A 27,194-nucleotide genomic window follows, 5' to 3' on the forward strand; every position below is an offset into this window, starting at 1 on the left:
TATGGAACATTAATTTATATTATTTTATTATCGTCCCAAAATATATTTCTATTACCAAGCAAATAAGATACATAATACCACGGCGCGTCACGGGATAGCTGTGTGGTGTTCATTGCTGTCACGAGAAGATTAGATGCGAGCAACCGGGCGCTTCCACAGGTTGTGGGTAGTGGAATGCTCCATACGAAGTAGCTGCAACAGCTGTCGCGACAATCAGCGGTATCGAGCGGAGTCTTAGTGAGAGGTCGGGCGACACAGGCTCTTATAAATATATTGAGTGCCTATGATGCTCGATATGACAAGGTGAGTTCCTTCAATGCTAAAGAATTCAGGCATTAGACTAAGCACAGAGCTATGCACTGTGAACAAATAATTTGTTTAAACAAACAGTAACTTCTTAACTCTAAAACCTTAAAAATACAACACAAGTGGATTTACTGTTTCGAACGCTATATTCAAATATTCACATTAATTACATTTTACAATTATGACTAAGTACACTTGAACTACGAAAAAGAGAAAACATGGATTCATCAATCGCTAATTGAGTAGGCTTTTCTAACAAATTTACTATGCCGCGTTATTCTACTTTCTTCCTGATCAGGGTCAGGGTCGAAATCAGCGTAATTTGTTGATTTCATAAGGGCAAAAGTTTTTAAAAAATCAATTCGAGTATAGCTCCCTGAAGTCCCAATTTTTGTATCAAAATTAGACCTTAGCTCGCTTAATGTCGCTTTCTTTGGCATAGTTGAAGATCCGCAGGACAAAGTTGATGTATTGGTAAGTGGTTCCTCTTCGTTTAATACTGCACTGGTATGTTGGTGTTCATTTAATGATTGGTCGCTTCCAAAAGTAGTCTTAGGCGAACATTGAGATGGGCTACGGGGCTGATCCAAATCTAAAACAATGTAGTTAACGACGTTTCCGCTTGAAAAAGAAATAATTCGTTGATTTGCAATATCGTGCTGTATGCTATCAGATACTTTAACATCAATATTAACATAAGCAGGATCTACAGAATCGTTAACAGAATTGGAAGACCGGTTAGCAGAATCAGGTATAGGTGAAACTAGATCAATATTTGAATATATCCTTTGTGATTCGCTTACAACCGGAGACAAAACTGGGGGACTTTCACAAGGTGGATTATCAAATGAAACTTTTTTCAACATTTTAGTTCCCGCTAATTCAACGCAATTAAAAATATGATGTACAACAGGACTAGAGCTATTGTTATTCCGTTCATTTGTCGCAGATATTGGATGATCCATATATATATTGTAGGCATTATCAGGGGAATTAACATCAGTGTATGAGGTATCTGAAGGGTTGGAGATTTCTGATGTTATAGATGGCCTCAGTAAAATATCGGGCGAACTAAAATTAGCTTCATTATGTCCAAATAACACCGGTCTCTGATCCACGCCAGCTCCAAATAGAGACGTCGATGGTTCCAAATATTGATTAGCATGCTGTTGTTGTTCATTTAAATTTAAACGATGGAATATATTTATGGGATGATTGGAGCTAATAGTACGTTCATTGTCAGTACCATGAGACATTGAATTTATATACAATTGAAATCTAGAATACAGCTGCTCCGCATTGCAGCATCGAAATGTATAAATTCCAGGGCCTGTAGCACAGCGTCTCCCAGCCTCAAAGCTAAATAAATCCTCAGTCAGTCCATACCGCCGTAAGTGTTGCAAACCCCATGCAAGTTGACCACGACTCGGTGCAATAAATATAATCTCATTAGGAGTTAATTCAAGTACGCCATCTCCGGATGGCATCACAGATTGCTCCGATTGCACACGAACGACACTCACATTAAAAACATTATCTCTTTTTAAAGAAAATATCTGTTTATTACTACTATTTATGCAGCCCATTTCAGACGACATATCAATTTTCATGTATAAGTGATCCAAAAGTCGATTTTCGACTAATCGAGAAAAAGTCGAAACCGACTCAGAGTTGACTAATGATGGTTAAGAATCTAAACCCAACGAAAGTGTCAGCGTCAAGTTGATTTATATAGAAATTTTTTAAATCTGGATTTAACTAAATCCAAAAACAAATCCTGTCCATTTACACTGCTTTTTTAAGGATTTAAGTGACTTATACAAGCGCACATGCGTACACAGAAAGAATTTTCCTTCATAAATGTAATGATCGGGTTTCATTAACTTTCGTTCATATATATTAGGAAGATTTTTTTTATTATATTAAGGCTGGTATTATATTCGTTCACTGTTGAAAACACATATTTTTCACGCTTACTTTTTTGAAACACAACAAAAATCTTAATGAAAGTATAATACTTTTAAGAAAATGTTTTCATAAGTAATGAAAAAATGTCCTACTGATTGAAATCAGCAAGTTTTTTGTTTCAAAATATAAAAAAATATATTAATGAATTAAAACGTATAAATACGATCGTTCATGAAAAAAATTCTTATATTTATGAAAATTTGTTTCGTACATGTGTTACGGATGCCTCCTATGCGACAGGAGAATAACTATCGGCTAGCACGGTATATCCCAGGAGTGGTCCCATCCCGTCATCTCCGTCCGAGGTACGTACCAATAAAAAAAAAGTAATTCCAGAACATCCATTAACGTTACTCTACTATCATTTACACGTTCCTATAGGTTGGAGACCAGATGGATTGTCCCAGTCGCCCTCCCTTCCATGGCCAACCAGTTCCCGGATCATCGATTTCGGTGGCCCCATAAACCCGCCTACATCACAACATCCATCCCGCACTTACCTGCCCCGAGGGGATCCTTTTAGCACATCATTACACTCATCGCCTTCAAATTCAAACATTAATCATATTTATTATAATTTTACTAATACTAACACCTACAACATTAATTTGTATTAAACATGCAATGATTCAAAATAACTGATCCTGCGTTAATCTTCAAATGTATAAATAAAAAAATGGTTTGTCTAATCTATAATCTCAAAACGAATGTTTCGGTGAAAAAAATGTAACACGATTGTTACAAAACAAATCAAAAGTCAGTGTATAACGAAGTAAGACCTACAAAGTTTTCCTGCCTATTATTCTGCAAGGCTTGCACAAAACAAGAAAAAAATAAATGTAAACCTAACTAAGGGAGCTCTCTTAGATTAGTTTTGGGGCAGTTTCTATTTTTCTACCTGGAACTTTTACTTTACTCTGATGGAAATTTCTTTGTAGACCCTATCACAAATTCGATATTTTGTCAAAAAAAAACTACTTTGTAAAAAAAAACGTTAGATTAAGCCTAGATAAAAAAAAACAAAAAAAATTAAATTAAATAAATAGTAATATAAATAATATAAAGTCAGATAAAAAAAAATAAAAAAAAATATCAAACGCTACTACATAAGACAAAAAAAAACAATATAAATAATATAAAACGACACAAAGGTTGATTGGTTTTGGGGCATAAATGGAATGTAGCAATCATGTGCACATCCGGCCTATGTATATTAATCTGTTCTCTTCGATATCCCACAAGGGGGCAATAGATGTATGTATGTGGGACCTGTTCGCTTCTGGTGTCCACTGCCCGTGGGCGATGTCGACTATATTGGACTGTATGCTTATTTGAACTGTATTATTTTGATGGTTACCGCACCGCCTTTTATTGTCAAAAATTCTTTGCTGGATCTACCGATCAAATAAAGAACAAAAATTTGTCCTACCTTAACCTCAGCATTTACTTTACTGGCAATCTCCGTTTATGTGTTGCTGTGATATTCGTGTCTTGCTGTGCTGCCTTTCTTTTGCAATCCCGCCTTCCTTCTGCAGGATTCTATTGTCGACGCACCAACCTGTGGACAAAATTTCTATTCCCACGAAGGTGTTGGAACCTAGTAATTATTAATACTCATATTACATCTGACATTTTTATGATTCTATACACTCTTTCTGCCACTTACTTTTCATAAAATCTTGTAGCATATATAAATACTGGGGAAGGTTAGGACACAAAAAAAAACATAGATCTTTTTCTGTTTCAAAACAAAAAAACGAATATTAAGTCATACTTTCTAAAAAAAACCAAATATAATCTATCCAACCTTTTTATTCACGTTAACTAGCACATTTGATACACTTGTTTCAAAATATATAACCGCCTTAATGAACCTTTGGTTATGCACAGCACAGCGAAATACAACACTTTGAAACGCCAAGCAGACTTCTCTCTCTTTTATAGTGACGCTATGCTCATGCATCCAATAAACTTCCAATAAACGCCATACTTTATTCGCGGAGCCATCTATGTTTCTTCATACGTCCTTTTCTCATACCTACTAGTCATCTTACTCATCCATTTCGCTTCAAAAAAAATTATTATTGTTATACAAATCTCTTTATGAATGAATTGCGCCACTATGCCTCTCCACTACTTCTACTACCGTCATCTATCCAGCCCTGAGGTAGTTGGCAACGCAAATCAGGCAATTCTGCCAACATGTCAAAAACAACAAAACATAAGTTCATTTCATTGTGGTGGACACACCACGTTCTCAAATTCCTTTCCGATTTTCCATTAAATTCCACGCTATTAATCTCTTTTCCCTTCTCTTTTCAGGCTTTTTGGGATGTTCTGACGGAATGGCTATCTGTAAGAAATAAGCATGGGGGCGACCTTACATTTTTAAATGGAAAGTTTTCTCCACAAAGAATCTCTCACAGACAGTCAATGCGCCAGAACATTTGGATCATTCATCTGGACATCACACAAAAACCTTCCTCCAAAGGAGGCTTCCCCGCCACACTGCAAGACAAAAATCAACACATGCAACCTCCCCTCCTCCAAACATCAACATACAAATGAAAGATAAACTAACAATGGGGAGGGGGGGTTAGCTTACCAATAAAAATTGCAATTCCCCCTCTTCTTCATACAAGCGGCAACATTATCAATTAAAGATGAGGGGGGTTGCTTTGCACAAAACGCATATAATTGACATGGTTGGTTCTTGTGGGCACTGACCAGCCATACGATATGTCCAAAGGTCCCTGCAGATCCTCCAGCATGCAAAGCAATCGAGAGCTGGAGAAATATCGTGGTTACGAGGCCGCCACGCAGGTGCGAAGGCCTCATCTAAAGGGCCTTCCACGCAAAATTCTTTTTTTTTTCTTTCTTTTTTTTTCTTGTCCACGGTCGGACTTAGGCGGGCGCCGCAACAAAACACCAGGGCTGTAGAGTCTACGATTACAGGGCGGGTGTGCGGTATAATCACCTAGCGATATAGTAGAAATCTCCTATCGTACGTGGGGAACACCCATGCCCTGAGATATAAAGCCGGGCCTTGGTACCTGAGTCCCGTACCGAGTATACGGATATTAGGGAAGTAAATGCCAATCTCATACAAAAAAAATGGTCACTCTGTGTGTCTCTCTCTCGTTCCAGATGCGCCTGACTCGGATACTCTCCAAAGTCCATCCAGGATCTATTCAGGTACGGCCGGCATGCATACATTTCCTAGTCGTAAACAAATCTGAACTAAAGTATACAAAATACCATAGGAGTAGTCAGTCTGAATGGGGTATAGTATCCGCAAGGTACACATTCACATACAGCGTGTCGGGGGGGGGCTGAGTACAATCAGAAAGGGTGTAAGAAGTACCAATAGTTTACATTCAAAAATAGCTCATAATGAAAAAAAATGCATAACCGGAAACGGTGTATTATTAAGAGGGGTGTATAATTAAAAAGGGTGTATAATCAAAAGGGGTGTATAATTAAAAAGCGTGTATAATCAAACAGGAATGTATAATGGAAACAAAAAAAAAACAACAAGTACTCGATATCACAGATACCAAAAAGTATTGCACCATAAATTCAGACTTAATATTAGAACGAACACAAACAAAAATGAAGTAAAATTGTATTCTTATCCTAATATTGCACTGGTATAAATCACAGACTCTAAATTTATACTGCACTAAACTTTGATATCTTTAACGTGATAAACGCCAATCTTCCTTCCCTGCATTGTCTCCAGTTCGTACATGTGGTTCCCTACAGGCTTGACTATACGGCATTTAAGAAATTTCCTACAAAATTTCGAATTTTTGTTCTTCGAAAAATCGGATAAGACCACATTCCGCCTATAAACCTCCTGCCCCGGTACAAATTTAACCACACGAGCTCTCTGATTATACCTTGCGGAACTTCTCTGATAAGCATTATGCATATTTATCTTAATCTTCTCCCTTATCGCCTCCATCTTCGCCGTTCCATCTATTCCTTGAATTTCGTGATCCGTCAATGACCGGAGCCTTCGAGCCAATCTGTAGTCCGCGCCATTCGTGTACATATGGAAACCAAATAGTGCGAAGAATGGTGTGAAGCCCGTCGCCGAATGAACTGAGGTTCTGAGGGCACATTCGATCTCCGAGAGATACATGTCCCAGTCACGGTGATCCTCGTCAAGATATGCCCTTATGGCCGAAATTACAGATTGGTTCACCCGCTCTGAGGCGTTCGACTGAGGTGAATATACCGCAGTCTTCATATGGGTTATCCCGTATGCCTGAACCATATCCTGAAAACTCCTCGAGGTAAATTGCGCACCGTTATCGCTGTGGATCACTTCAGGTACACCAAATTTATGAAATATCTCATTCGCCAAAAAGGTTACAACATTTGCGGTTGTGGCTTCTCGCATCGCCTTCAAAAATGTAAATTTGGTGAAGTGATCCACAACGATAAATATATATGCGTTGCCGTTCCTCGAGCGGGGATATTTCCCCAGAAAATCCATGTATATCTTCTGGAATGGCCTATCAGTCTGTACTTCCTGACCCATCTCAGGCATCATATGTCGATTGCTAGGCTTCGTCTCCTGGCATACTTGACAATTTTTTATGAATTGTCTGACTTGGGTAGACATCCTTGGCCAATAAAAGAATCGCTTGACCCTCTCCAAAGTCTTCGCTACGCCTCCATGAGCTGCGGTATGGGCGTTGTGTGCCTTTTCAATGATGACATGTGTCAACGCGGGCGGTATCCATAACTTCCAACATAAAACTTCATCCAACTCTTGCTCAAATACCGTCTTCTTAAATACCAGCCCATCTTTCACTTTTATATCAGGTAGTCTATCATTGTCCTTCATCACGTCCTCTATAAGTGCCAGGTACTCTTCCCCTTCAAATTCACATGTCTCAAAATCCAGGAAGTCTTCTCTAGTGAGCTCCTCTATGTTCACATCTATAGGAGACCTAGATAGCATATCAGCAACAATATTGTCAGATCCCTTACGGTGTACGATCTCAAAATCGAAGACCTGCAACTGAAGAGACCACCTAGCCAATCTACCACTCAAGTCCTTCAAACTCATAAGCCATTTTAAACTAGCGTGATCCGTAATTACCGTAAATGGCATCATCTCAACATAAGGCCGGAATTTCTTCACGGCCATCACGGCAGCCAAACATTCCTTTTCGGTCACGCTATAGTTTCGCTGACAAGAGTTAAGTTTTTGAGAGTAGAAAGCGATGGGGTGTTCTTCGTTGCTGTCATCCAATTGAAATAAAACCGCCCCGGTTCCATAATCAGATGCATCGCATTGGATGTAGAAACGCCTTGTGAAATCGGGGTGTCTCAATACCGGGGCCGACGTCAGGGCCTTTTTCAACTTTTCAAATGCCGCAATCGCCTTTTCTCCCATGGTGAACTTACAAGACTTCTTCAAGGTATCTGTAAGAGGAGCGGATATCGATGCGAAGTCCTTTATGAATCGGCGGTACCAGCCGGCCGTGCCTAAGAAGCTTCTCACCTCTCTTGGACTCTTCGGGATCCTTATCAATCTTATAGCTTGTACTTTATCAGGATCTGTCTTTAACATTCCATTTCCAATAATGAATCCTAAGTACTTTAGTTCCTTAAAACAAAAATGTGATTTCTTGAGTCCTATAGTCAGATTGGCCTGGCTGAGACACTTGGCTACTTCGCCTAATAATCGTAAGTGCTCTTGAAAATCGCTAGATATCACCAACAGGTCATCCAGATATATAAAAACATTCTCTTTTAGCCTTTGCGGAATTACACGGTCCATAAGCCTACAAAGACGTTGAGCGGCATTACATAACCCAAACGGCATTACCCTAAATTGATATAATGGCCGTCCGGGTACAGTAAACGCTGTGTAAGGCTTACTTTCCTCATCTAACTCGATCTGCCAAAAGGCATATTTAAGATCGACACTGCTAATGTAATGCGTCTCGTCTATCCGGCTTAAAATGCCATCTATATTCTGGAGCGGATATGCATCCTTAATGGTTAATTTATTTAACTTTCTTGCATCCAAACAGAACCTATTCTTGCCTGGCTTCCTGACGACAGTGGTTCTGTGGCTCCAGGGGCTCTCACTTTCTTCAATAACATTGAGCCTTAACATATTGTCTATTTCCTCATAAACTATGGACTGGACAGCTGGAGATAATGGATAATGGCGATCCTTTACAGGAACCGCACCTTCTATCAACTTTATTGAGTGTTTCTCCAAACTAGTTACACCTAAGCCCTTTTCCTCAAAGGTGTCAAAACTCTTTATTACAGCCTGCAGTTGCATTTTCTGTTCTTCGTCTAATTCATGGGGATTTAACTTATGCTCGACTTTCTCATTAGCAAATTCCTTTTGGAGTTGTTCCATATTAATTTCATTTATTTCTAACAATTCAGGGGCTATATTAAATAATTTCCAGAAATCCATTCCTAGATAAAGCGCCTGCTCCAAATCCGGGCATAAGTATAATTCTAATTCCTTAACTAGTTCCTTATATCTTATATTGACCCTAATACTTCCCAAAATACGGTGCTCATGTCCGCTGGCTGTTCTGACGTTCGAAAATATGGTTCTAATATCGCAGTTTAGGGACTCTACCAACTCTCGGCATCCTTTTCCTAGAACGCTCACCGAAGCCCCACTGTCAAGTAGCCCTCTAATTCTGACTCCTTGAAGTTCAACCTCGGCGAACATTCTAGGGTCCTCGTTTAGACCAGCTCTTCTAATCGATTCAATAACGTTTTTAATCTCCTTTCTCTTTCTAGCGAATTTCTGACGAACCTTTGGCACCTTTCTCGGATCGGGATTCTCATTAAAAATTCTGGAGCGACATTCATTATAATGGTCTTGCCTTATCTCCAATGGTAAGTAGTGACGAAGGTCAGGGTTGAAGTTATCAAAACCTCCCTCAGTCGTTAAGCATCCCCTATTCGGAATCGGCCGTTGGGCCAGTTGTGACCTTAACATTATTACTGTGCTTTGGGGTTCTCGCGCGGACGTGGCTCCCCTGCTAGATCCACGCCCTTGTTGGGGTTTCCCTGCTGACAGACGGGACATTTGGGAGTAGTAAAACCTGGTTTCCCACATTTATAACAAAATAAACTCCTCACAGTCGAATCACAATCTCTAAAGCCGTGGCCAGCTTGCCTGCAATTCCAGCAAGAAATTGCTGACTGCCTATTCGTCTGAAATGCTGCCACTTCATTATAGTCAATACTCTCATATTCTGTCTCAGATAAGTACTCTGGCGGTTCATGACATAACTCATTTATCTGTCTAATTGGGCGATTGGGTGGTGGCATGTTCCTAACATCCCTTCTAGGAAAATTCCTTTCTGCCTCATTGCACTCGATTCGCAATTGCTCCATTGATGACACTTGAATCGGATAAACTATACGACCAATACTTTCTTTGACATTCTTTTTCATTATCTTTATCATATCGTATTCAGAGACAGGCTGTATTAATTTGGCCCTCATTTGACCCATAATGTGGAAAAATACGTCGATGGACTCATTCAATTGTTGTTTTCTTTGGGCTAGATCGGTTAGAATTTCAAAATTAGACCGCGAAGACTGGTATTGGCTAAGGAGGCAATGTTTAAGTTCCTGCCAGTCGTGAAATCTATGGGTCTTCTGGAACAACCAGTACCAAGATTCGGCTGGACCTGTTACGACCAAGGGAAAGTCCCTAATAACCTCTTCCCATGGAATTGCGTACTGCCTCTGGTAATGTTCCAAACGATATACGAAATCTTCGACCCCTAAGCCTCTCGATGTACCATCGAATACTAACCCTAGTTTATCGATTCTAATCCTCATTCTATCTCTATCCAGACTTGCACCTAGATACCCATTACGTGGAACTGAACTCTCCTTTTGGACGCCACTGACATTGTCAGCCATTGGTATTTCTACTGCAGGTGGTGTCACTACTGGTCTAGCTACATCCATTTGATTCATATTCGAACTGGAATTCGGCATCATATTGCTGGTAGTATTGGCGGTTAGACTCTCAATCGCTCTGGCCAGATCCCCCAGGGTTCTTCTAATATCCCCTATTTCGTTCTGAACTACCTGAACTCTATTCTCGAGAGCCCTATGTAGTACCGTGGACCCACCTTCTGCATTCGCGGAGACGCCTGGCCCTCTTTGGACCTCCGACCTCACCTCCTCCCTAGCGTTCTGATTCAGGCCGGACGACGCGGTATTAATGGTCTGTGACATGTCCCTTACGGAATTGTTCTTCGGAGTATTCTGCTGTTCCATTTCCCTACTATCCTTTCGTTTCTTCTCGGCAATATATTGTCTGGACCTATCTAGATCAAATGTCTCAGGTCGACTACGTTTCTTAGACCGCGAGCGAGTCTCTATGCTCATAATATAATTAACACAAAACTTTAGCCTTTGTGTCAGTCTGGCCTTAATATGTCTATCAACTAAACAAGAGTTGTAATGAAAATTCGTTTTATAAAAAAAAATTATATATCGATGAATAAAAAAAATCGTTTCCTTATAGTATATCAATATTCACTTCTCTTTCAGATATATGTATGGGGCGGTATGCGAGGGATGTGATGTGTGCGGTATGTTTGTAATTCTGACTCTCATTCGAGCAACCTTCTGGAACGTGTATAATCAAATCTAAAAGCAAATCAACATGCAAAGTAAGTGCCTTATCTTGGGTCTTTCAACCGACCCCTTCAAATGTCATAATCTAACCCTTGATACTACAGTCCTCTAACATCATTATCTAGAGCGGTTATCAAATCGTTATTCCAACATTTGGTCACTTTAAATCCAAACTGAAACTATTTCCACTGCCTATCTGGCTAATGTGTGCTTGTTCCGCATCATTCATCTGATAGGTACGCCACAACATCATCCAGTTTGCATTAACCTTTTCCATTTTTCCTTTCAGTTTCGAATTTTCGAATTTTGGCACAACTACATCTGACGTCAACCAGATAGGTTGCCAAACTTCCGAAGTTCTAAACTTCAAATCCAAATTTCAAAGTCGGGCTATTTCAAAATATTAATGGTCTATTTCCTGTGTCTAGGTGTTCACACATGATGGTAATCGCCACGGCAATGAAATGCCGGGCCTCTTTCGATTGGGCGCCATATTGTTACGGATGCCTCCTATGCGACAGGAGAATAACTATCGGCTAGCACGGTATATCCCAGGAGTGGTCCCATCCCGTCATCTCCGTCCGAGGTACGTACCAATAAAAAAAAAGTAATTCCAGAACATCCATTAACGTTACTCTACTATCATTTACACGTTCCTATAGGTTGGAGACCAGATGGATTGTCCCAGTCGCCCTCCCTTCCATGGCCAACCAGTTCCCGGATCATCGATTTCGGTGGCCCCATAAACCCGCCTACATCACAACATCCATCCCGCACTTACCTGCCCCGAGGGGATCCTTTTAGCACATCATTACACTCATCGCCTTCAAATTCAAACATTAATCATATTTATTATAATTTTACTAATACTAACACCTACAACATTAATTTGTATTAAACATGCAATGATTCAAAATAACTGATCCTGCGTTAATCTTCAAATGTATAAATAAAAAAATGGTTTGTCTAATCTATAATCTCAAAACGAATGTTTCGGTGAAAAAAATGTAACACGATTGTTACAAAACAAATCAAAAGTCAGTGTATAACGAAGTAAGACCTACAAAGTTTTCCTGCCTATTATTCTGCAAGGCTTGCACAAAACAAGAAAAAAATAAATGTAAACCTAACTAAGGGAGCTCTCTTAGATTAGTTTTGGGGCAGTTTCTATTTTTCTACCTGGAACTTTTACTTTACTCTGATGGAAATTTCTTTGTAGACCCTATCACAAATTCGATATTTTGTCAAAAAAAAACTACTTTGTAAAAAAAAACGTTAGATTAAGCCTAGATAAAAAAAAACAAAAAAAATTAAATTAAATAAATAGTAATATAAATAATATAAAGTCAGATAAAAAAAAATAAAAAAAAATATCAAACGCTACTACATAAGACAAAAAAAAACAATATAAATAATATAAAACGACACAAAGGTTGATTGGTTTTGGGGCATAAATGGAATGTAGCAATCATGTGCACATCCGGCCTATGTATATTAATCTGTTCTCTTCGATATCCCACAAGGGGGCAATAGATGTATGTATGTGGGACCTGTTCGCTTCTGGTGTCCACTGCCCGTGGGCGATGTCGACTATATTGGACTGTATGCTTATTTGAACTGTATTATTTTGATGGTTACCGCACCGCCTTTTATTGTCAAAAATTCTTTGCTGGATCTACCGATCAAATAAAGAACAAAAATTTGTCCTACCTTAACCTCAGCATTTACTTTACTGGCAATCTCCGTTTATGTGTTGCTGTGATATTCGTGTCTTGCTGTGCTGCCTTTCTTTTGCAATCCCGCCTTCCTTCTGCAGGATTCTATTGTCGACGCACCAACCTGTGGACAAAATTTCTATTCCCACGAAGGTGTTGGAACCTAGTAATTATTAATACTCATATTACATCTGACATTTTTATGATTCTATACACTCTTTCTGCCACTTACTTTTCATAAAATCTTGTAGCATATATAAATACTGGGGAAGGTTAGGACACAAAAAAAAACATAGATCTTTTTCTGTTTCAAAACAAAAAAACGAATATTAAGTCATACTTTCTAAAAAAAACCAAATATAATCTATCCAACCTTTTTATTCACGTTAACTAGCACATTTGATACACTTGTTTCAAAATATATAACCGCCTTAATGAACCTTTGGTTATGCACAGCACAGCGAAATACAACACTTTGAAACGCCAAGCAGACTTCTCTCTCTTTTATAGTGACGCTATGCTCATGCATCCAATAAACTTCCAATAAACGCCATACTTTATTCGCGGAGCCATCTATGTTTCTTCATACGTCCTTTTCTCATACCTACTAGTCATCTTACTCATCCATTTCGCTTCAAAAAAAATTATTATTGTTATACAAATCTCTTTATGAATGAATTGCGCCACTATGCCTCTCCACTACTTCTACTACCGTCATCTATCCAGCCCTGAGGTAGTTGGCAACGCAAATCAGGCAATTCTGCCAACATGTCAAAAACAACAAAACATAAGTTCATTTCATTGTGGTGGACACACCACGTTCTCAAATTCCTTTCCGATTTTCCATTAAATTCCACGCTATTAATCTCTTTTCCCTTCTCTTTTCAGGCTTTTTGGGATGTTCTGACGGAATGGCTATCTGTAAGAAATAAGCATGGGGGCGACCTTACATTTTTAAATGGAAAGTTTTCTCCACAAAGAATCTCTCACAGACAGTCAATGCGCCAGAACATTTGGATCATTCATCTGGACATCACACAAAAACCTTCCTCCAAAGGAGGCTTCCCCGCCACACTGCAAGACAAAAATCAACACATGCAACCTCCCCTCCTCCAAACATCAACATACAAATGAAAGATAAACTAACAATGGGGAGGGGGGGTTAGCTTACCAATAAAAATTGCAATTCCCCCTCTTCTTCATACAAGCGGCAACATTATCAATTAAAGATGAGGGGGGTTGCTTTGCACAAAACGCATATAATTGACATGGTTGGTTCTTGTGGGCACTGACCAGCCATACGATATGTCCAAAGGTCCCTGCAGATCCTCCAGCATGCAAAGCAATCGAGAGCTGGAGAAATATCGTGGTTACGAGGCCGCCACGCAGGTGCGAAGGCCTCATCTAAAGGGCCTTCCACGCAAAATTCTTTTTTTTTTCTTTCTTTTTTTTTCTTGTCCACGGTCGGACTTAGGCGGGCGCCGCAACACATGTAAAGAATATTAATATTTTTTATCATAAATATAAAAATTATGTAATTGAAATATGTCCCCGTAGGTATACAATGAAAATTGTCTCATTTATGAAAATTTGATGGGAGAATTTTCCAATTCAATTCCAAGTAAACATCTTAATGTATACTTGGAAGAAGTTCAGCATTTTGTGATTATTTCTCCTTGTTTGTTTGTTTTCCATTATGAGTGAAAAAAAACACATGAATACCTACATGCATGTTTTAATTACAACAATGCATAACTTGCACAGTATATATTCATTTATAGGTAACGGCAGTTGCCCAACAACAAAATATTGCACTATCTGCCAAAATCAGTGATTAGTGCAACTCTGGTTTTGTGTATGTTACTAGTTCGCACTATTTTGGTTGTTTGTGTGTGTGTCACGTTCTTAACTAAAATATACACACAATCAAAACTCGTTGACAGATAGTGTAGTAATAGTGTTTTTTACTTTGCGGTGAAGCGAAAAGTGTAAAGCTGAGTATGCACTTCTAGCGAAATTTACGGTCGCAGCCAAAACATTTATGACGCCACTGAAAAACAGTTGTGTACAATACAAGATGACGAAAAATATCGATTTATAATTTTGGTCGTTTTTGGTAATAAAGTACATATGAGGTGTAATTAATAGTTTTTTTTTATTGCAATTAACTGTATCTCATGTTGTATGGAGCTATTAAAACATACATTTTCATTCGTAGTTGCAAGAAAAAATTCATGTATTGTCACCCAGTTACGCAAAGAAACTTTCATTTGAGCTTCGTACCTGCAAGCGAAATTTTCGGTAATGGTACCGGTGACGAAAATTTCGTTTAGGATATGTTACATGGTACAAAAACTTAAAGGTATGCTCATTCGAACAGCTGAGTACAATTTTTTTAATTTGACAAATTTCCTAATGTCAAACATTGATGTGTGTGCTTTCATGTGAATGTGTGTTGTTTACATATAAACAAAATACTTGAAAAACGAAATACTGAGCGTTGGTTGCATTTTTTTTATTCCGGTTTGGTTTTTGTATTCATGTTTTCATGTTTGAACCATTGAGTGGAGCGGGAGTATTGTTATTTCATTCCGCGAGAATTTTCCTGTAAAGGTTGGTACTATGTTTTTTTTGTGGACAAATTTCCAAAATCGTTCTTCCGGTGGTTTACAAGGTTACCACATTTTACTTTTTTGGTTTTTTTTGGCCAAAATGTTGCCATTTACATATAAAAATTAATATGGCATCTGTCTAAACTCAATGTTTAGACTTAACTATTTTGATTTTGAATATAACTGACTCTTAGTTCTATGGCTCACCTATCTAAACTCTAGTTTTAAAATCAATGGAAATAAAGAATTAATCTTTTGTAGCTTTGAACTAACCCTATTGTGAATTATTTGTATTTATGAATTTTATCTAAATATCTGTCATAGATTTCTTGGTGAGCCATAGAACCAAAACTACTTCACTTTTTACTTGTATCCCCAACGGTGAGCATCCAATTATTTCCCATAAAAGACATTTGAACTCCAACGAAATTCCCCACTTTGTTCTTTTCTTTGGCGCCAACTTCTACTTTCTCATATACTGAGGAATTATAATATCCACATACATTCCATACCTGCAACGTAAGTTGGGTGTTCTGTCATCTATACAAAACAACAAAATACAGTCCACAAATTCCCTCCGGGTATTGGTGACAATTGTGCACTCCACCATCTCTCTTGGACTCCACCAAATCCAGCTGCTGTCACCAACGACCCCCAGCCCCCTTTTTACATGGTCCATCGATCCTCCAACATGGTAAGCTCGAGAAGAGAGCATGCAGAACAGCGAAAATCATCACCAAACAAAAATGGAGAAAACAGAAGGTAATCGAAACAAGATCTAACTAACCTAAACCAGTTATTGTGTAATGCCGGTCATAAAAATACTAAAAGCGCATGTTTTTCGTTCGACAAAAAAGGAAACCCGAAAGCCGCATAAATTTAACATACAATTTTTCATTATCACAGTTTTATAAAAGTTCGGAAAAAACTTGTAGACTGGAAATTTCTCAAAGTCCACATTTTGTTTGTAAAATTCGTTCGCAAGTTCAAAGAAGGCCAAATTTTTAAACGTGAGAAGGAAAATTCTATTGTTAGCTTAACAAAAAAAAGGCCAAAAACTACAAAGTAAAGCCAGAAGACGTAAAAAAAAATATATGAACCAAATATTGTAAAAAATTCGTGTCTCTCTTGAAAAAGGGGTTAAAATAAATTAGAAATTGGCTAAAAATTTTCAACAAACCAAGCAAAAAAATTTTTTTAAATTGCACTAAAAAATCGCTTAAAAGAATAGCAACAACCCCATAAAAAAGGTGACAAATTGCATTAGAGAACGGCTTAGAAAATTGAAGCAAATTGTAAAAAAAAAAAAAGTTAAAAATTCAGTGGAAAAATTTTAAAATCGAAAAAAGTTGCAACAAAATCATAAAAACCGTAATATTTTCAACCAAAACGTGTATAAATTATGATTACATAAAAATCCGTTATAATATGTATATCTATATGTATATTAAAATGTACATTGTAAATCAAGGCCATGAGTTTGGTTACATATTTACATATATACATATAAATATATATGGATGAGTTTTGCGCCATCTTCAAAATTTCATATTCCATTCCCATTTCGTTTCACCTTTCGGCTTCTTTCATTACATTTTGCCATCTCACCATTTCCCATCTCATCAGTTGCCATCATATCATTTGCCATCTCAATATTTATTATCTCATCGTTTGTCATCACACCATTTCATTACGTCATATGCCATTACCCTATTTTCTATTCCAGTTGTCATTACATTATTCTTATGATCAATTTCTTTCTCTTCAAAGTCATATGTGATAAAATGAAACAATTAAGCAGAATACAAAACTAAAGGAGAAGGTAAAAAGCAAAGCAAATCCCATTGCAATTAATAAAGAAAGTGAAGCAGGTTTAAGGCGATTAAATCAAAACAAAAAATCAGATATTTCGGTTATATAAAAAAAAAAAAAAAAAAAAATCGTGATATTATTTCGAAAATTATCTCTATACAATTGTGGCAATATAATTTTTTTTTGAATCTAAAAAAAAAAAAAACAAAAAAAAAAAAAAAAAAACAAAACAAAACAAAATAGACAACCAGTTTGGTCTATAAACGGATAAGATCGGTTTTCGGTTTCAAAAATAAAAAAAGAAATAACTAAAAAATTACAAAAAAAAAAAAAACAAGCATTATATTTTTATCGGCTGGCATGCAAGTACAAAAGGTAAATTATGAATTAACCTCATAGAAATTTTTAACAAACCCTTACTACAAAATTTTAAATTTGTTCGCAACTGTGGTGAAAACAAAACAAACGAACAATCACAACGAAAGTGCCTCTCTCCCATATAAACGTCAAATGACGACTCTTATACTCGCACAGTGTTCCGACTACGGTATTGTAAAGGAAATAATAAATTCACTTGGATTATATGTTTGAGGTACTAACTATCAGAGAGGAAATATATTTAACTACCAAATAAAAAAGCAGCAGCCTTATTGAAAAACGAAATGGAAATTTGAAGAGGACAAAAATCTTAAACTGTGATACTTTATACACTCAAAATTTTTTGAAAATTTCACCACAGTACTAACTTCAAATCTTTATTACCAACATTTTGTCGAATTAAAAATCTAGAATCTTTTAAAACAGAAAACTTATAAATCTAATTACACTACCTAACCCAAAATTCTCTATACAAGACTTTTAGCAACTTTCTATAAGCATACTCGCATTTATTGAAACATTGTTTTTACACATATTATTTATTTAAATAAATTGAAATTTAAAATTACCACAAATTTTATTTGAGAAAATTGGTGCCCAAAATTTTCTTAGACTCATTTGACTGCAAAACAGATTGCAATGCTAAGAATCCTTTGATGATAGGGGAATCTATGAAATTTATGTTCTAACCTAACGTCTTCAAGACTTCTATTGTGGTATACTTTTTATTTATTGCTCACATCTTTTCGCTTCCGACGAAGGAAGCATAGACAACGCTACATTGAACGAACTATAGGGGTCTTTTCTAACCCCAAGCTATACTTTGCTAACTGAGGTATAGTAATTATAAGATTCTCCGGTTTACAAGTAACCGCAAGCTATTTCCTTTCAACTGAGGTATAGCACCGAAAGCGATAGATAACTAGCTATCGGTAAGGTCATATGGATCAAATCATAACCTAACTGTTGTGTCAATTGCCTGAGACTTTCAATTTCGTATATTTTGACACTGAAAATTGTCCGTGGCCTTCCAACTGAGGAAGTCCGACTCTGGGCATTTGGGGATTTAACGTCGAATTCAATTTCACTTAGGCTTGAGAAATTCTCTGTTTATTTTACTTCAGAACGAGATTTATTGTCTGAAATACAAGACAGAATTTCATTTGTAAGAGTTCACAAAGTTCTCTTAAATAAAGACTGGACTTAGTTTTTTAAGTCTTTTTCTCATAGGCCAAGATATGACAGAGCCAACAGATGCGCGCAGTTCTTCTGCCGCTGCTGGCAGCGGAATGGTAAAACCTTCCCCAATTCACGAGAAATTTCTTTTTGAATGCGATCATTTGGTCAGCTTTTGTCAGTCATTCGAGAAAACTGATATAACTGACCAAACAGACTCCCTTCTCGAAGTAAAATTAGACGATTTGGAGAATAGATGGAAAAAACTGCAAGTGGCCTACGAAACACTGATTCTGTCTCCCGAATCATCTAATACGAAGGATTTTAAGGCGAATGCCAAGATCAATTTTAACGTTTGTTCTGAGGCGTATTACGAAACTCGGTCCCAGATAATGGACATTCTCAGAATATCTGAGGGATCTAACCCTCGACATAGCGCAAGATATAGCCTTCCGGCTCAAAATCCGGTCAATACCCAGATTTCAGATAACTCGAATATTTACATAAAAGTACCTCCATGCGATACCGAGGTATTCAAGGGAAGCTATGAAGAATGGCCATCCTTCCGTGATATGTTCACGGCCGTTTATGTGAGTCACCCCAAACTCACCCTAGCTCAGAAGCTCTACCATTTGAGAAACAAAACAAAGGGTTGTGCAGGAGCTATTGTAAAAAGGTACTCATTGTGTGACGAGAACTTCAATCTCGCTTGGAATGCCCTAAAGTCACGTTATGAAAACAAAAGAGTACTAGTAGACAACCAACTTAAAATACTTTTTAGTATTCCTGTTGCACGTACAGAGAATAGCGAGTCCCTACAAGAAGTTCACTCTACAGTAAATGATTGTCTCTGTACTTTAAGGTCGTTAGATGTTAAAGTTGATAGCTGGGATCCCCTTTTGATATACCTAATATCTACCAAGCTACCAGAGGAAACAATCTCCCAATGGGAACAGTCCCTAAAATCCCACCGTGAACTCCCAAGTTGGTCCCAAATGGATGAGTTTCTAATAAATCGTTTTGAAGTGGTCGAGAGAATATCGAGCTTCAAGTCGGCAAAAGAACGCCATAGCTTCCCAGAATGGAAATCATCCCATGAGCCGAAAGAAATTCAGACTTATGCATCTCAAGAAAAACTCAATTCTTTTTGCCTGTTGTGCAAGAAGGATCATAGCATTCGAATCTGTCCCAAGTTCCGCGAATTCTCAGCCCAGGAACGAATAGATTTTGTGTTTAAAAACAAAATCTGCAACAATTGTCTCTCTAATAATCACATGAAGAATAAATGTAAGAGTAAGAATACTTGCCTTTCATGTAGAAAGTCTCATCATACCCTACTTCATTTAGATCAAACGACCAATCCTAAGCCCGAAGGAAAATTTTCCAACACGAGAACTTTTGGTGAGATCAGAAATACATCTGAAAGTATCCCAAAATTTACAACTGATAATTCAGCGCCTTCAACTTCGCCTAAGAACTTTTCACAAACCCAGGCTAATTTTTCTCACAACAATGAGACAATTCTTCTTCGTACCGCGTTGGTACAGATTGAGAATCAGGGCGAATTGTTTACAGTCAGAGCTCTGATTGACTCTGGTTCTCAAAGAACTTTCCTTTCCGAGAAAATCAGAAACCTTTTACGTATCCCTTATCGCAGATCTCTTTTCGAAATTGGCGGTATTGGTGCCTCTACTCAGAGGGCGGACAAAGAGTGCGATATTGTCATTTATTCAAAAAGGCATAATATAAGGTGCAATTTGACCGCTATTGTTTTGCCCAAAGTCACAAAGAAGCTACCATCTGTGTCGTTTGAGTTCCCTCTCACCCCAGAACTTCAAGAACTTGAACTAGCGGATCCGAACTTTAATAAGTCCTCAAATATTGATCTCATTCTTGGTAATGACTGCGAGCGTTTCATCAATCTAGATGGAATCAAGAAGAATATTTGTGGAATAGCTTCTGCGTATAACACTATTTTCGGATGGGTCCTAAGTGGTCCTGTGACCGTAGAAACTATTAGCTCATTCACTACTAAGGTAGTCCCCCGCGAAAGAGATGATCTTAGTGAGATCCTCAAGAAATTTTGGGAATTGGAGGAAGTTCCTTCTAGTGTCCGGGTACCACCATCAGCCAGATATTGTGAGGAATTTTACTCAAAAACAACAACTCGCGATGCAGATGGGCGATATGTTGTAAGGCTCCCCTTTAAGGAAGAATTTCCACAAGACATAAGCCTTGGCTCCTCAAGATTCCTTGCGCTTGGCCAATATACTAGAATGGATCGAAGTCTGTCTAAAGATCCCGAGTTACAGGAACAGTATAATACGGTTCTTAACGAATATGTCTCTATGAATCATATGGAAGAAACTGCTTCCGAAGAGATTTACTCTGAAGGTAAATATTACTCATTTTACCTCCCTCACCATGCAGTAGTGCGCCCTGACCACAAGACGACAAAGGTTAGGGTCGTATTCAATGCATCCCGCAAAACTAACTCTGGGTTTTCGCTTAATGATGTCCTCCACTCTGGACCCACTCTACAAACAGATCTAATAGCAACCGTTCTCAATTGGAGAAGATACAGATTCGTTTATAGTGGAGATATACAAAAAATGTATCGACAAATAAAGGTACATCCCGATGATAGACCCTACCAGAGAATTCTCTTTCAGATTGACCCTACAGGCCCAATAAAAGACTACCAATTAAACACAGTAACTTTTGGCATAAATTGTGCCCCCTTTCTGGCAATTCGCACCTTGCTGCAACTCGCCGCAGACTCCGAAAAGGAGTTCCCTCAAGTCGCTAACATTTTACGCAATGAAACGTATGTTGACGACATTCTTTTTGGTGGTTTTTCAATCGAAGAAGCTGTCGACTCAAGAAGAAAACTAATTTCAGTTCTAAAATCGGCTGGATTTCCACTAAAGAAAATCACAGCGAACGATCCCAAGCTACTCGAAGGACTCCCTCGTGATGACCTATATGATCTAGACTTGCTTAAGCTCTGCGAATCTAGTTCTACAAAAACTTTAGGTATCAAATGGAATGCTTTAACTGATAAATTTTCCTATTCCACTACTCAGACTGAAGTTCACGTGCAAATATCGAAACGCCAAGTGCTGTCTTGTATTGCGAGGTTGTTCGATCCCGCCGGTTGGATCACCCCAATTATTATCAGAGCAAAAATGCTTATGCAGCAGCTTTGGCTAGAGAATTCAGGCTGGGATGACCAAATATCCCCTGAGTCTCTTCATACTTGGAATAATTTACAATCTGATTTAATAGGCCTTAATGCAGTGGAGATACCACGATGGATTCAATACGCTCCCAATGACACACTCGAGATTCATGGCTTTTGTGACGCCTCTAAAGGTGCGTATTGTGCATGTGTTTATCTTCGGTGTCAGACAAACACATTTACTGTTTTTTCGAACTTATTCGTTGCCAAGAGTAAAGTAGCCCCACTCAAACATGTTTCCTTGCCCAGACTAGAACTTAACGGAGCTCTTCTGCTGGCATTGCTAATAAAGTTCGTATTGAACATTGTTAAAAGGGACATTGCCTCCGTTACACTTTGGACAGATGCAGCAATTGTTCTCGGGTGGTTGTCCAAACCTCCATGGTCATGGGAGCCCTATGTTGCAAATCGCACCTCCCAGATCCATGAACTCACCCATGGCGCGAAGTGGAGGTATGTGTCAACTCATGACAATCCAGCCGATCTTGGTACTCGAGGTTGCAAGCCCTCCGATCTCATGGGCAACAATCTCTGGTGGAAGGGTCCATCATGGTTGACTAATCCCGAATCAACTTGGCCTAGCAGAAACCCGATAATTCCCGACTTGTCGAAACAAGTCATTAAGGTCCATGTTACGTCAACTGAAGAAAACGACATCCTCTCCAGGTTTTCTTCGTATGCGCGAGCATTAAGGGTTATTTCCTATATTTTTCGATTTTTCTATAACACCAGTCCCAACTTAAGAAACTCTCACACGTTTAGTAAAATCGAACTTTCCCAAAGCGAAATAGAAATGACCAAAAGACGTTTAATCTTTCTCACTCAGAAACAGGCATACCCCAGTGAGTTTGATGCTCTTTTGAACTCACAACCTATATCTAGTAAGAGCACATTGTTTTCTTTAAACCCATTTTTGGACACAGACAAAATATTGCGAGTGAACGGTCGTCTTACTTATTCCTTTTTGCCATATAAAGAAAGATATCCAATCATACTGCCTGGAAACTCCGATTTTAGCCGTCTATATTTATCTCATTTGCATATCTTCCTAGCACATGCTGAATGTAACCAAATGTGCAGGTTTGTACAAACCGAATATTATATTTCACGTTTAAAACCTAGGATCAAAGGTATTATACACAAATGCAAAACCTGCACTATTTACAGGCACAGGCCAAGCTCCCAAATAATGTCACCCTTACCCCCAGATCGTTGCACACTATCGCCACCGTTTCATGTCATCGGGACTGATTTTGCCGGCCCTTTCGAACTCAAGAGTTCCACCCTAAGGAGAGCACCCATCATAAAAGGCTATGTATGTGTGTTTGTATGTTTCAGCACAAAGGCCATTCACCTCGAAGCCTGCTCTGATTTATCGGCTGCAGCCTTTGAAGCTGCATTTGCCAGATTTGTAGGGAGGCGAGGGCTCCCATGTAGAGTATATTCAGATAATGGTCGCAACTTCGTTGGGGCTAGCAGAGCTTTGCTAAGAGAGTTCTCACACTTTCTCAATTCGGCTTCCAGTAATATATCCCAAAAGTATGCAATCCATGGGTTTGAGTGGAAGTTTATCCCACCTCATGCTCCTCATATGGGTGGCCTTTGGGAGGCAGCCGTCAAGAGTTTTAAGACCCATTTTAGGAAATTAGCAGGCGCCCATAGATTCACCTTCGAGCAATTTACAACCCTTCTTGCTCGAATCGAAGGAGTTTTAAACTCTCGCCCCATCTCCGCAATAACAGAGGACCCATCGGATCTTACTGCCCTGACACCGGGTCACTTTCTTAAAGGCGCTCCTTTACTCGCATTTCCAGAGCCCACTTCTCCCAAATTATCTCTGGTGAATAAATGGTTGAAATTAAAGGCTCTTCACCATCAATTTGCTCTTAGATGGAAAGAAGATTATTTGAAGACAATGCACAAGCGCTATAAATGGCAAAGACAAAGCCCAAATTTGAATATTAACGATTTAGTTGTTGTAATCGACGATTTGCTTCCACCTCATGAATGGCGTTTAGGAAGAATTGTAAAAACGTATCCTGGACCTGATGCGAATGTCCGTATAGCCGATGTGCGTACAGAGGCTGGAATTATTAATAGACCCATATCCAAATTGTGCTACTTACCCCTTTCGGATACCTCCAACGAACCCCAATAACAAAATCTAACCCTTTGAATCACAGCGACAACATATCATACTAACAAACCCACAACATTCTATCATTAATTTCACATACACCATTTCAGATCATCCCTTACACGTCGGTCACGTTCCCCAAATGTCTACAGGTGCAAACTATGCGATAGATTCCATGCACTTAAAGTTTGCCCTACATTTTTAAGTATGAGCCCAAAACAAAGGAACATTTTCGTCCTACGTGAAACCTACTGTGCGAATTGCTTGGCACGAAGCCATAGATTTCGGGACTGCAGATCCAGAAACATGTGCCGTATTTGTGCCAGGCCCCACAATACTTTACTGCATCCTAACTACATCAATCGCAAACCGAATCAATCTAATGGGAAAACCACCAAGCACAAAACGACTGGCAGTCTTCGCAGAGCAGCCTACAATAACAGCAACACGGGTCAAACGACACCAGACAATAATGTAGCAGCGGCAAACCAGAAGATTCTGTCTGAGGCAATTCGGGCCTTGGCTTCCGTGCTTTGTTGACACCAAAATAACTTTTTGTTGCCCGGCAGCATGTCTAAACTCAATGTTTAGACTTAACTATTTTGATTTTGAATATAACTGACTCTTAGTTCTATGGCTCACCTATCTAAACTCTAGTTTTAAAATCAATGGAAATAAAGAATTAATCTTTTGTAGCTTTGAACTAACCCTATTGTGAATTATTTGTATTTATGAATTTTATCTAAATATCTGTCATAGATTTCTTGGTGAGCCATAGAACCAAAACTACTTCACTTTTTACTTGTATCCCCAACGGTGAGCATCCAATTATTTCCCATAAAAGACATTTGAACTCCAACGAAATTCCCCACTTTGTTCTTTTCTTTGGCGCCAACTTCTACTTTCTCATATACTGAGGAATTATAATATCCACATACATTCCATACCTGCAACGTAAGTTGGGTGTTCTGTCATCTATACAAAACAACAAAATACAGTCCACAAATTCCCTCCGGGTATTGGTGACAATTGTGCACTCCACCATCTCTCTTGGACTCCACCAAATCCAGCTGCTGTCACCAACGACCCCCAGCCCCCTTTTTACAGCATCAATCAATTTATCAGCTGCTTACGTGCATCTGTATACACAAATTTCACCAAAACCCACCCCTTCTTAATTAATAAATAATAAAACACAAAACAAATTAAAAACAGACAAATTCAGCTTTTATTTGTAAAAATAATTAGATTTTGTAGTATTTTCACTGCTATAAGTTAAATAAGCGCAACTTTCAAAAGCCATTGTCAGCATCTTCCACTTTTATTCAAATATTGTTGTTGTAATTGCAGACCCTAAACACACCTTTTTGTTTCGTACAGATTGCTTGTTGTGAAAGAAATTTTTATTTTTCTTTCGAGTATATTTAAAAAATACTTTCATATATATGCATCCCCAAAAACTTTATTTTTCTACCTAGAGTAAATACATGTGAGCAATATCACTTACACTAACAAACACTTTGTTACAATTAGAACATTGGCGAACGCGTTTATTTTGCGTAAGAAAATTACTTGTTGCACGGCGACTGTGGTGGTGCTCTCAATGGGCGTCCTGAAATGTAAATTTTCTCTAGATGAAAAAACAAGTTATGACGAAACGAACACATTTCGGCAAGTTTTTTCGTTTGTTTTTTTTTTAGTACCGGCCTTACCTGGTAATAGGTCATTCTTTTTGAAAGAAAATTTAAGTCACTCAAGGATAGCTGCGATAGAGGTATCCATTAGGCGGTTGATGATCTGCGTCTGTTACCAGTGGAGCGGCAGATCTAGAGCCCGGGAGTAGGCTTAGAATGGACTCCAAAGACCCAACAGCTGCGGTGGTATCAGTCCGTAGCATGTATGCTACTGAAACCTCGACTGGTGGAGCGGCTGCTCCAGGCTCCACTAGTCGGCAGATGACTGGTCAGCAGAAGATTTTGACGAAGACACCTGGTTCGAGTCTAAAGGACACGGCCGAACCTATTCCTTCTTCGCATGCCTACAGTTTGCCTAGGCCATCGACCTTCCCCGGCAATTCAACACGCTCTTTAAGTGGTTGGAAGACGCATCGCTCTCAGGTTTATTAGGAGGAGCACAGGCTACTCCAAAGAATACACGTCTAGATTCGGAAACTGCACTGCAGTCCGCCAAAAGGGTGCGGTCACCGGGAGGGCATCCCATGCCTAGAAGAACTAGGGTGAACAACGGTAAGATGGGTCCAAGAACCTTTGCTAATGTCGCTAGGAACAGTTTGGTGATGGCAGTTGTCGACAAACGAGAAGAAAAGCGCTGCATACCTAGGAATTATTGGAGTGGGATAGACAATGGACTATCATCAGTATACTCCGATGTCCTTCGGAATTTCCTGGGTCTCCTCCAGTTTGTGACGATACAGGCTAGTATCGAGGCCGATACAGACTAATTGCCTTCGGCGATCACCGCTCAATTGAAATGTATCGTTGTGCGCTAACAAAGGTGCAGCACTAGATTAAGTCAAGAAGGAAGATATTACTTCTCGGCGCATGCTTGGATAGCAAGGATTTCCTCAGATTCTGAAATGATACTTGGAAGACTAAGGGAATGTAATCCCAATCTTTCAACCACCGCCTGGAAGAAGGTCTATAGAAGCGGAGGGGTTGGGGAAGCAGGAGACGAATCAGCAGTTGTTGCTGAACACTTGCATGAGCCTTGAACTATCGACCACATCGCTGAAGTGGGTGGATCACAAGGTTGGACTGTGCTCAAAGTGCGCGCCAGCGGGGAAGCACGGAACTCAGAAAGTATTTCAACAGGAGCAGTTAGTGAAGAATCTAAGGAGAAATCGTCCACATCGCAGTGCCCAGTGTCCTGAAGAAGAGTGGTTCCACAGCTTTCTCACCTGCCCCTGGATGCGTATGGAAGCTCATCATGACAAGCTCTAACGAATCTTGTAAGGATAAACTCCTGGTGGAGTCAGAAGACTAACGCAACAGTGGTGGAAGTTCTGAATCCTGACTTTGGTCTGGTTTCTACAGATACAGTATGTCCGCCTCGGCGGAACTAAAGGTCCTACTGATGGCAGGGCGATTTGACGTGGTTCTTATCCAGGAACCATGGGTGTGTTGAGGAATGGTTCGTGGACTAAGAGTTCCGAGATTTTAACTTCTCAA

The 27,194-nt window shown here is 38.9% G+C and overlaps 2 protein-coding genes and 1 long non-coding RNA gene across 3 annotated transcripts; 2 read left to right on the plus strand and 1 right to left on the minus strand.

The window, feature by feature from the left end:
* Positions 1-433: 433 nt before the first annotated feature.
* On the minus strand, positions 434-1,931 carry LOC106091126 (uncharacterized). The gene has a single exon (XM_013257552.1). The coding sequence runs from the start codon at positions 1,914-1,916 to the stop codon at positions 534-536; it is 1,383 nt and encodes a 460-aa protein (XP_013113006.1). The 5' UTR covers positions 1,917-1,931; the 3' UTR covers positions 434-533.
* Positions 1,932-10,978: 9,047 nt separating this feature from the next.
* LOC131995923 (uncharacterized) lies at positions 10,979-11,820 on the plus strand. Its single transcript, XR_009397692.1, has 3 exons — positions 10,979-11,171; positions 11,364-11,521; positions 11,598-11,820. It is a non-coding gene; the product is annotated as an uncharacterized LOC131995923 (long non-coding RNA).
* Positions 11,821-13,955: 2,135 nt separating this feature from the next.
* On the plus strand, positions 13,956-23,284 carry LOC131996091 (uncharacterized). The gene is made up of 5 exons (XM_059365540.1): positions 13,956-14,039; positions 14,125-14,203; positions 18,683-22,003; positions 22,185-22,322; positions 23,208-23,284. Exons 1-5 carry the CDS (start codon positions 13,956-13,958, stop codon positions 23,282-23,284), a joined length of 3,699 nt encoding a protein of 1,232 aa, XP_059221523.1.
* Positions 23,285-27,194: the final 3,910 nt, after the last annotated feature.

Source organism: Stomoxys calcitrans, chromosome 3 (genome assembly GCF_963082655.1).
Source record: "Stomoxys calcitrans chromosome 3, idStoCalc2.1, whole genome shotgun sequence".
Classification (NCBI taxonomy): Eukaryota; Metazoa; Arthropoda; class Insecta; order Diptera; family Muscidae; genus Stomoxys; species Stomoxys calcitrans.

Bases quoted from the DNA above. Each gene is read 5' to 3' on its own strand.
- LOC106091126 (XM_013257552.1), bottom strand. From the start codon at position 1,916: ATGAAAATTGATATGTCGTCTGAAATGGGCTGCATAAATAGTAGTAAT.
- LOC131996091 (XM_059365540.1), top strand. From the start codon at position 13,956: ATGTCCAAAGGTCCCTGCAGATCCTCCAGCATGCAAAGCAATCGAGAG. The intron at 14,040-14,124 runs GTGCGAAGGCCT...GGTCGGACTTAG, and splicing joins GTTACGAGGCCGCCACGCAG to GCGGGCGCCGCAACACATGT. The intron at 22,323-23,207 runs GTATGTGTCAAC...TGTATGTTTCAG, and splicing joins ACCCATGGCGCGAAGTGGAG to CACAAAGGCCATTCACCTCG.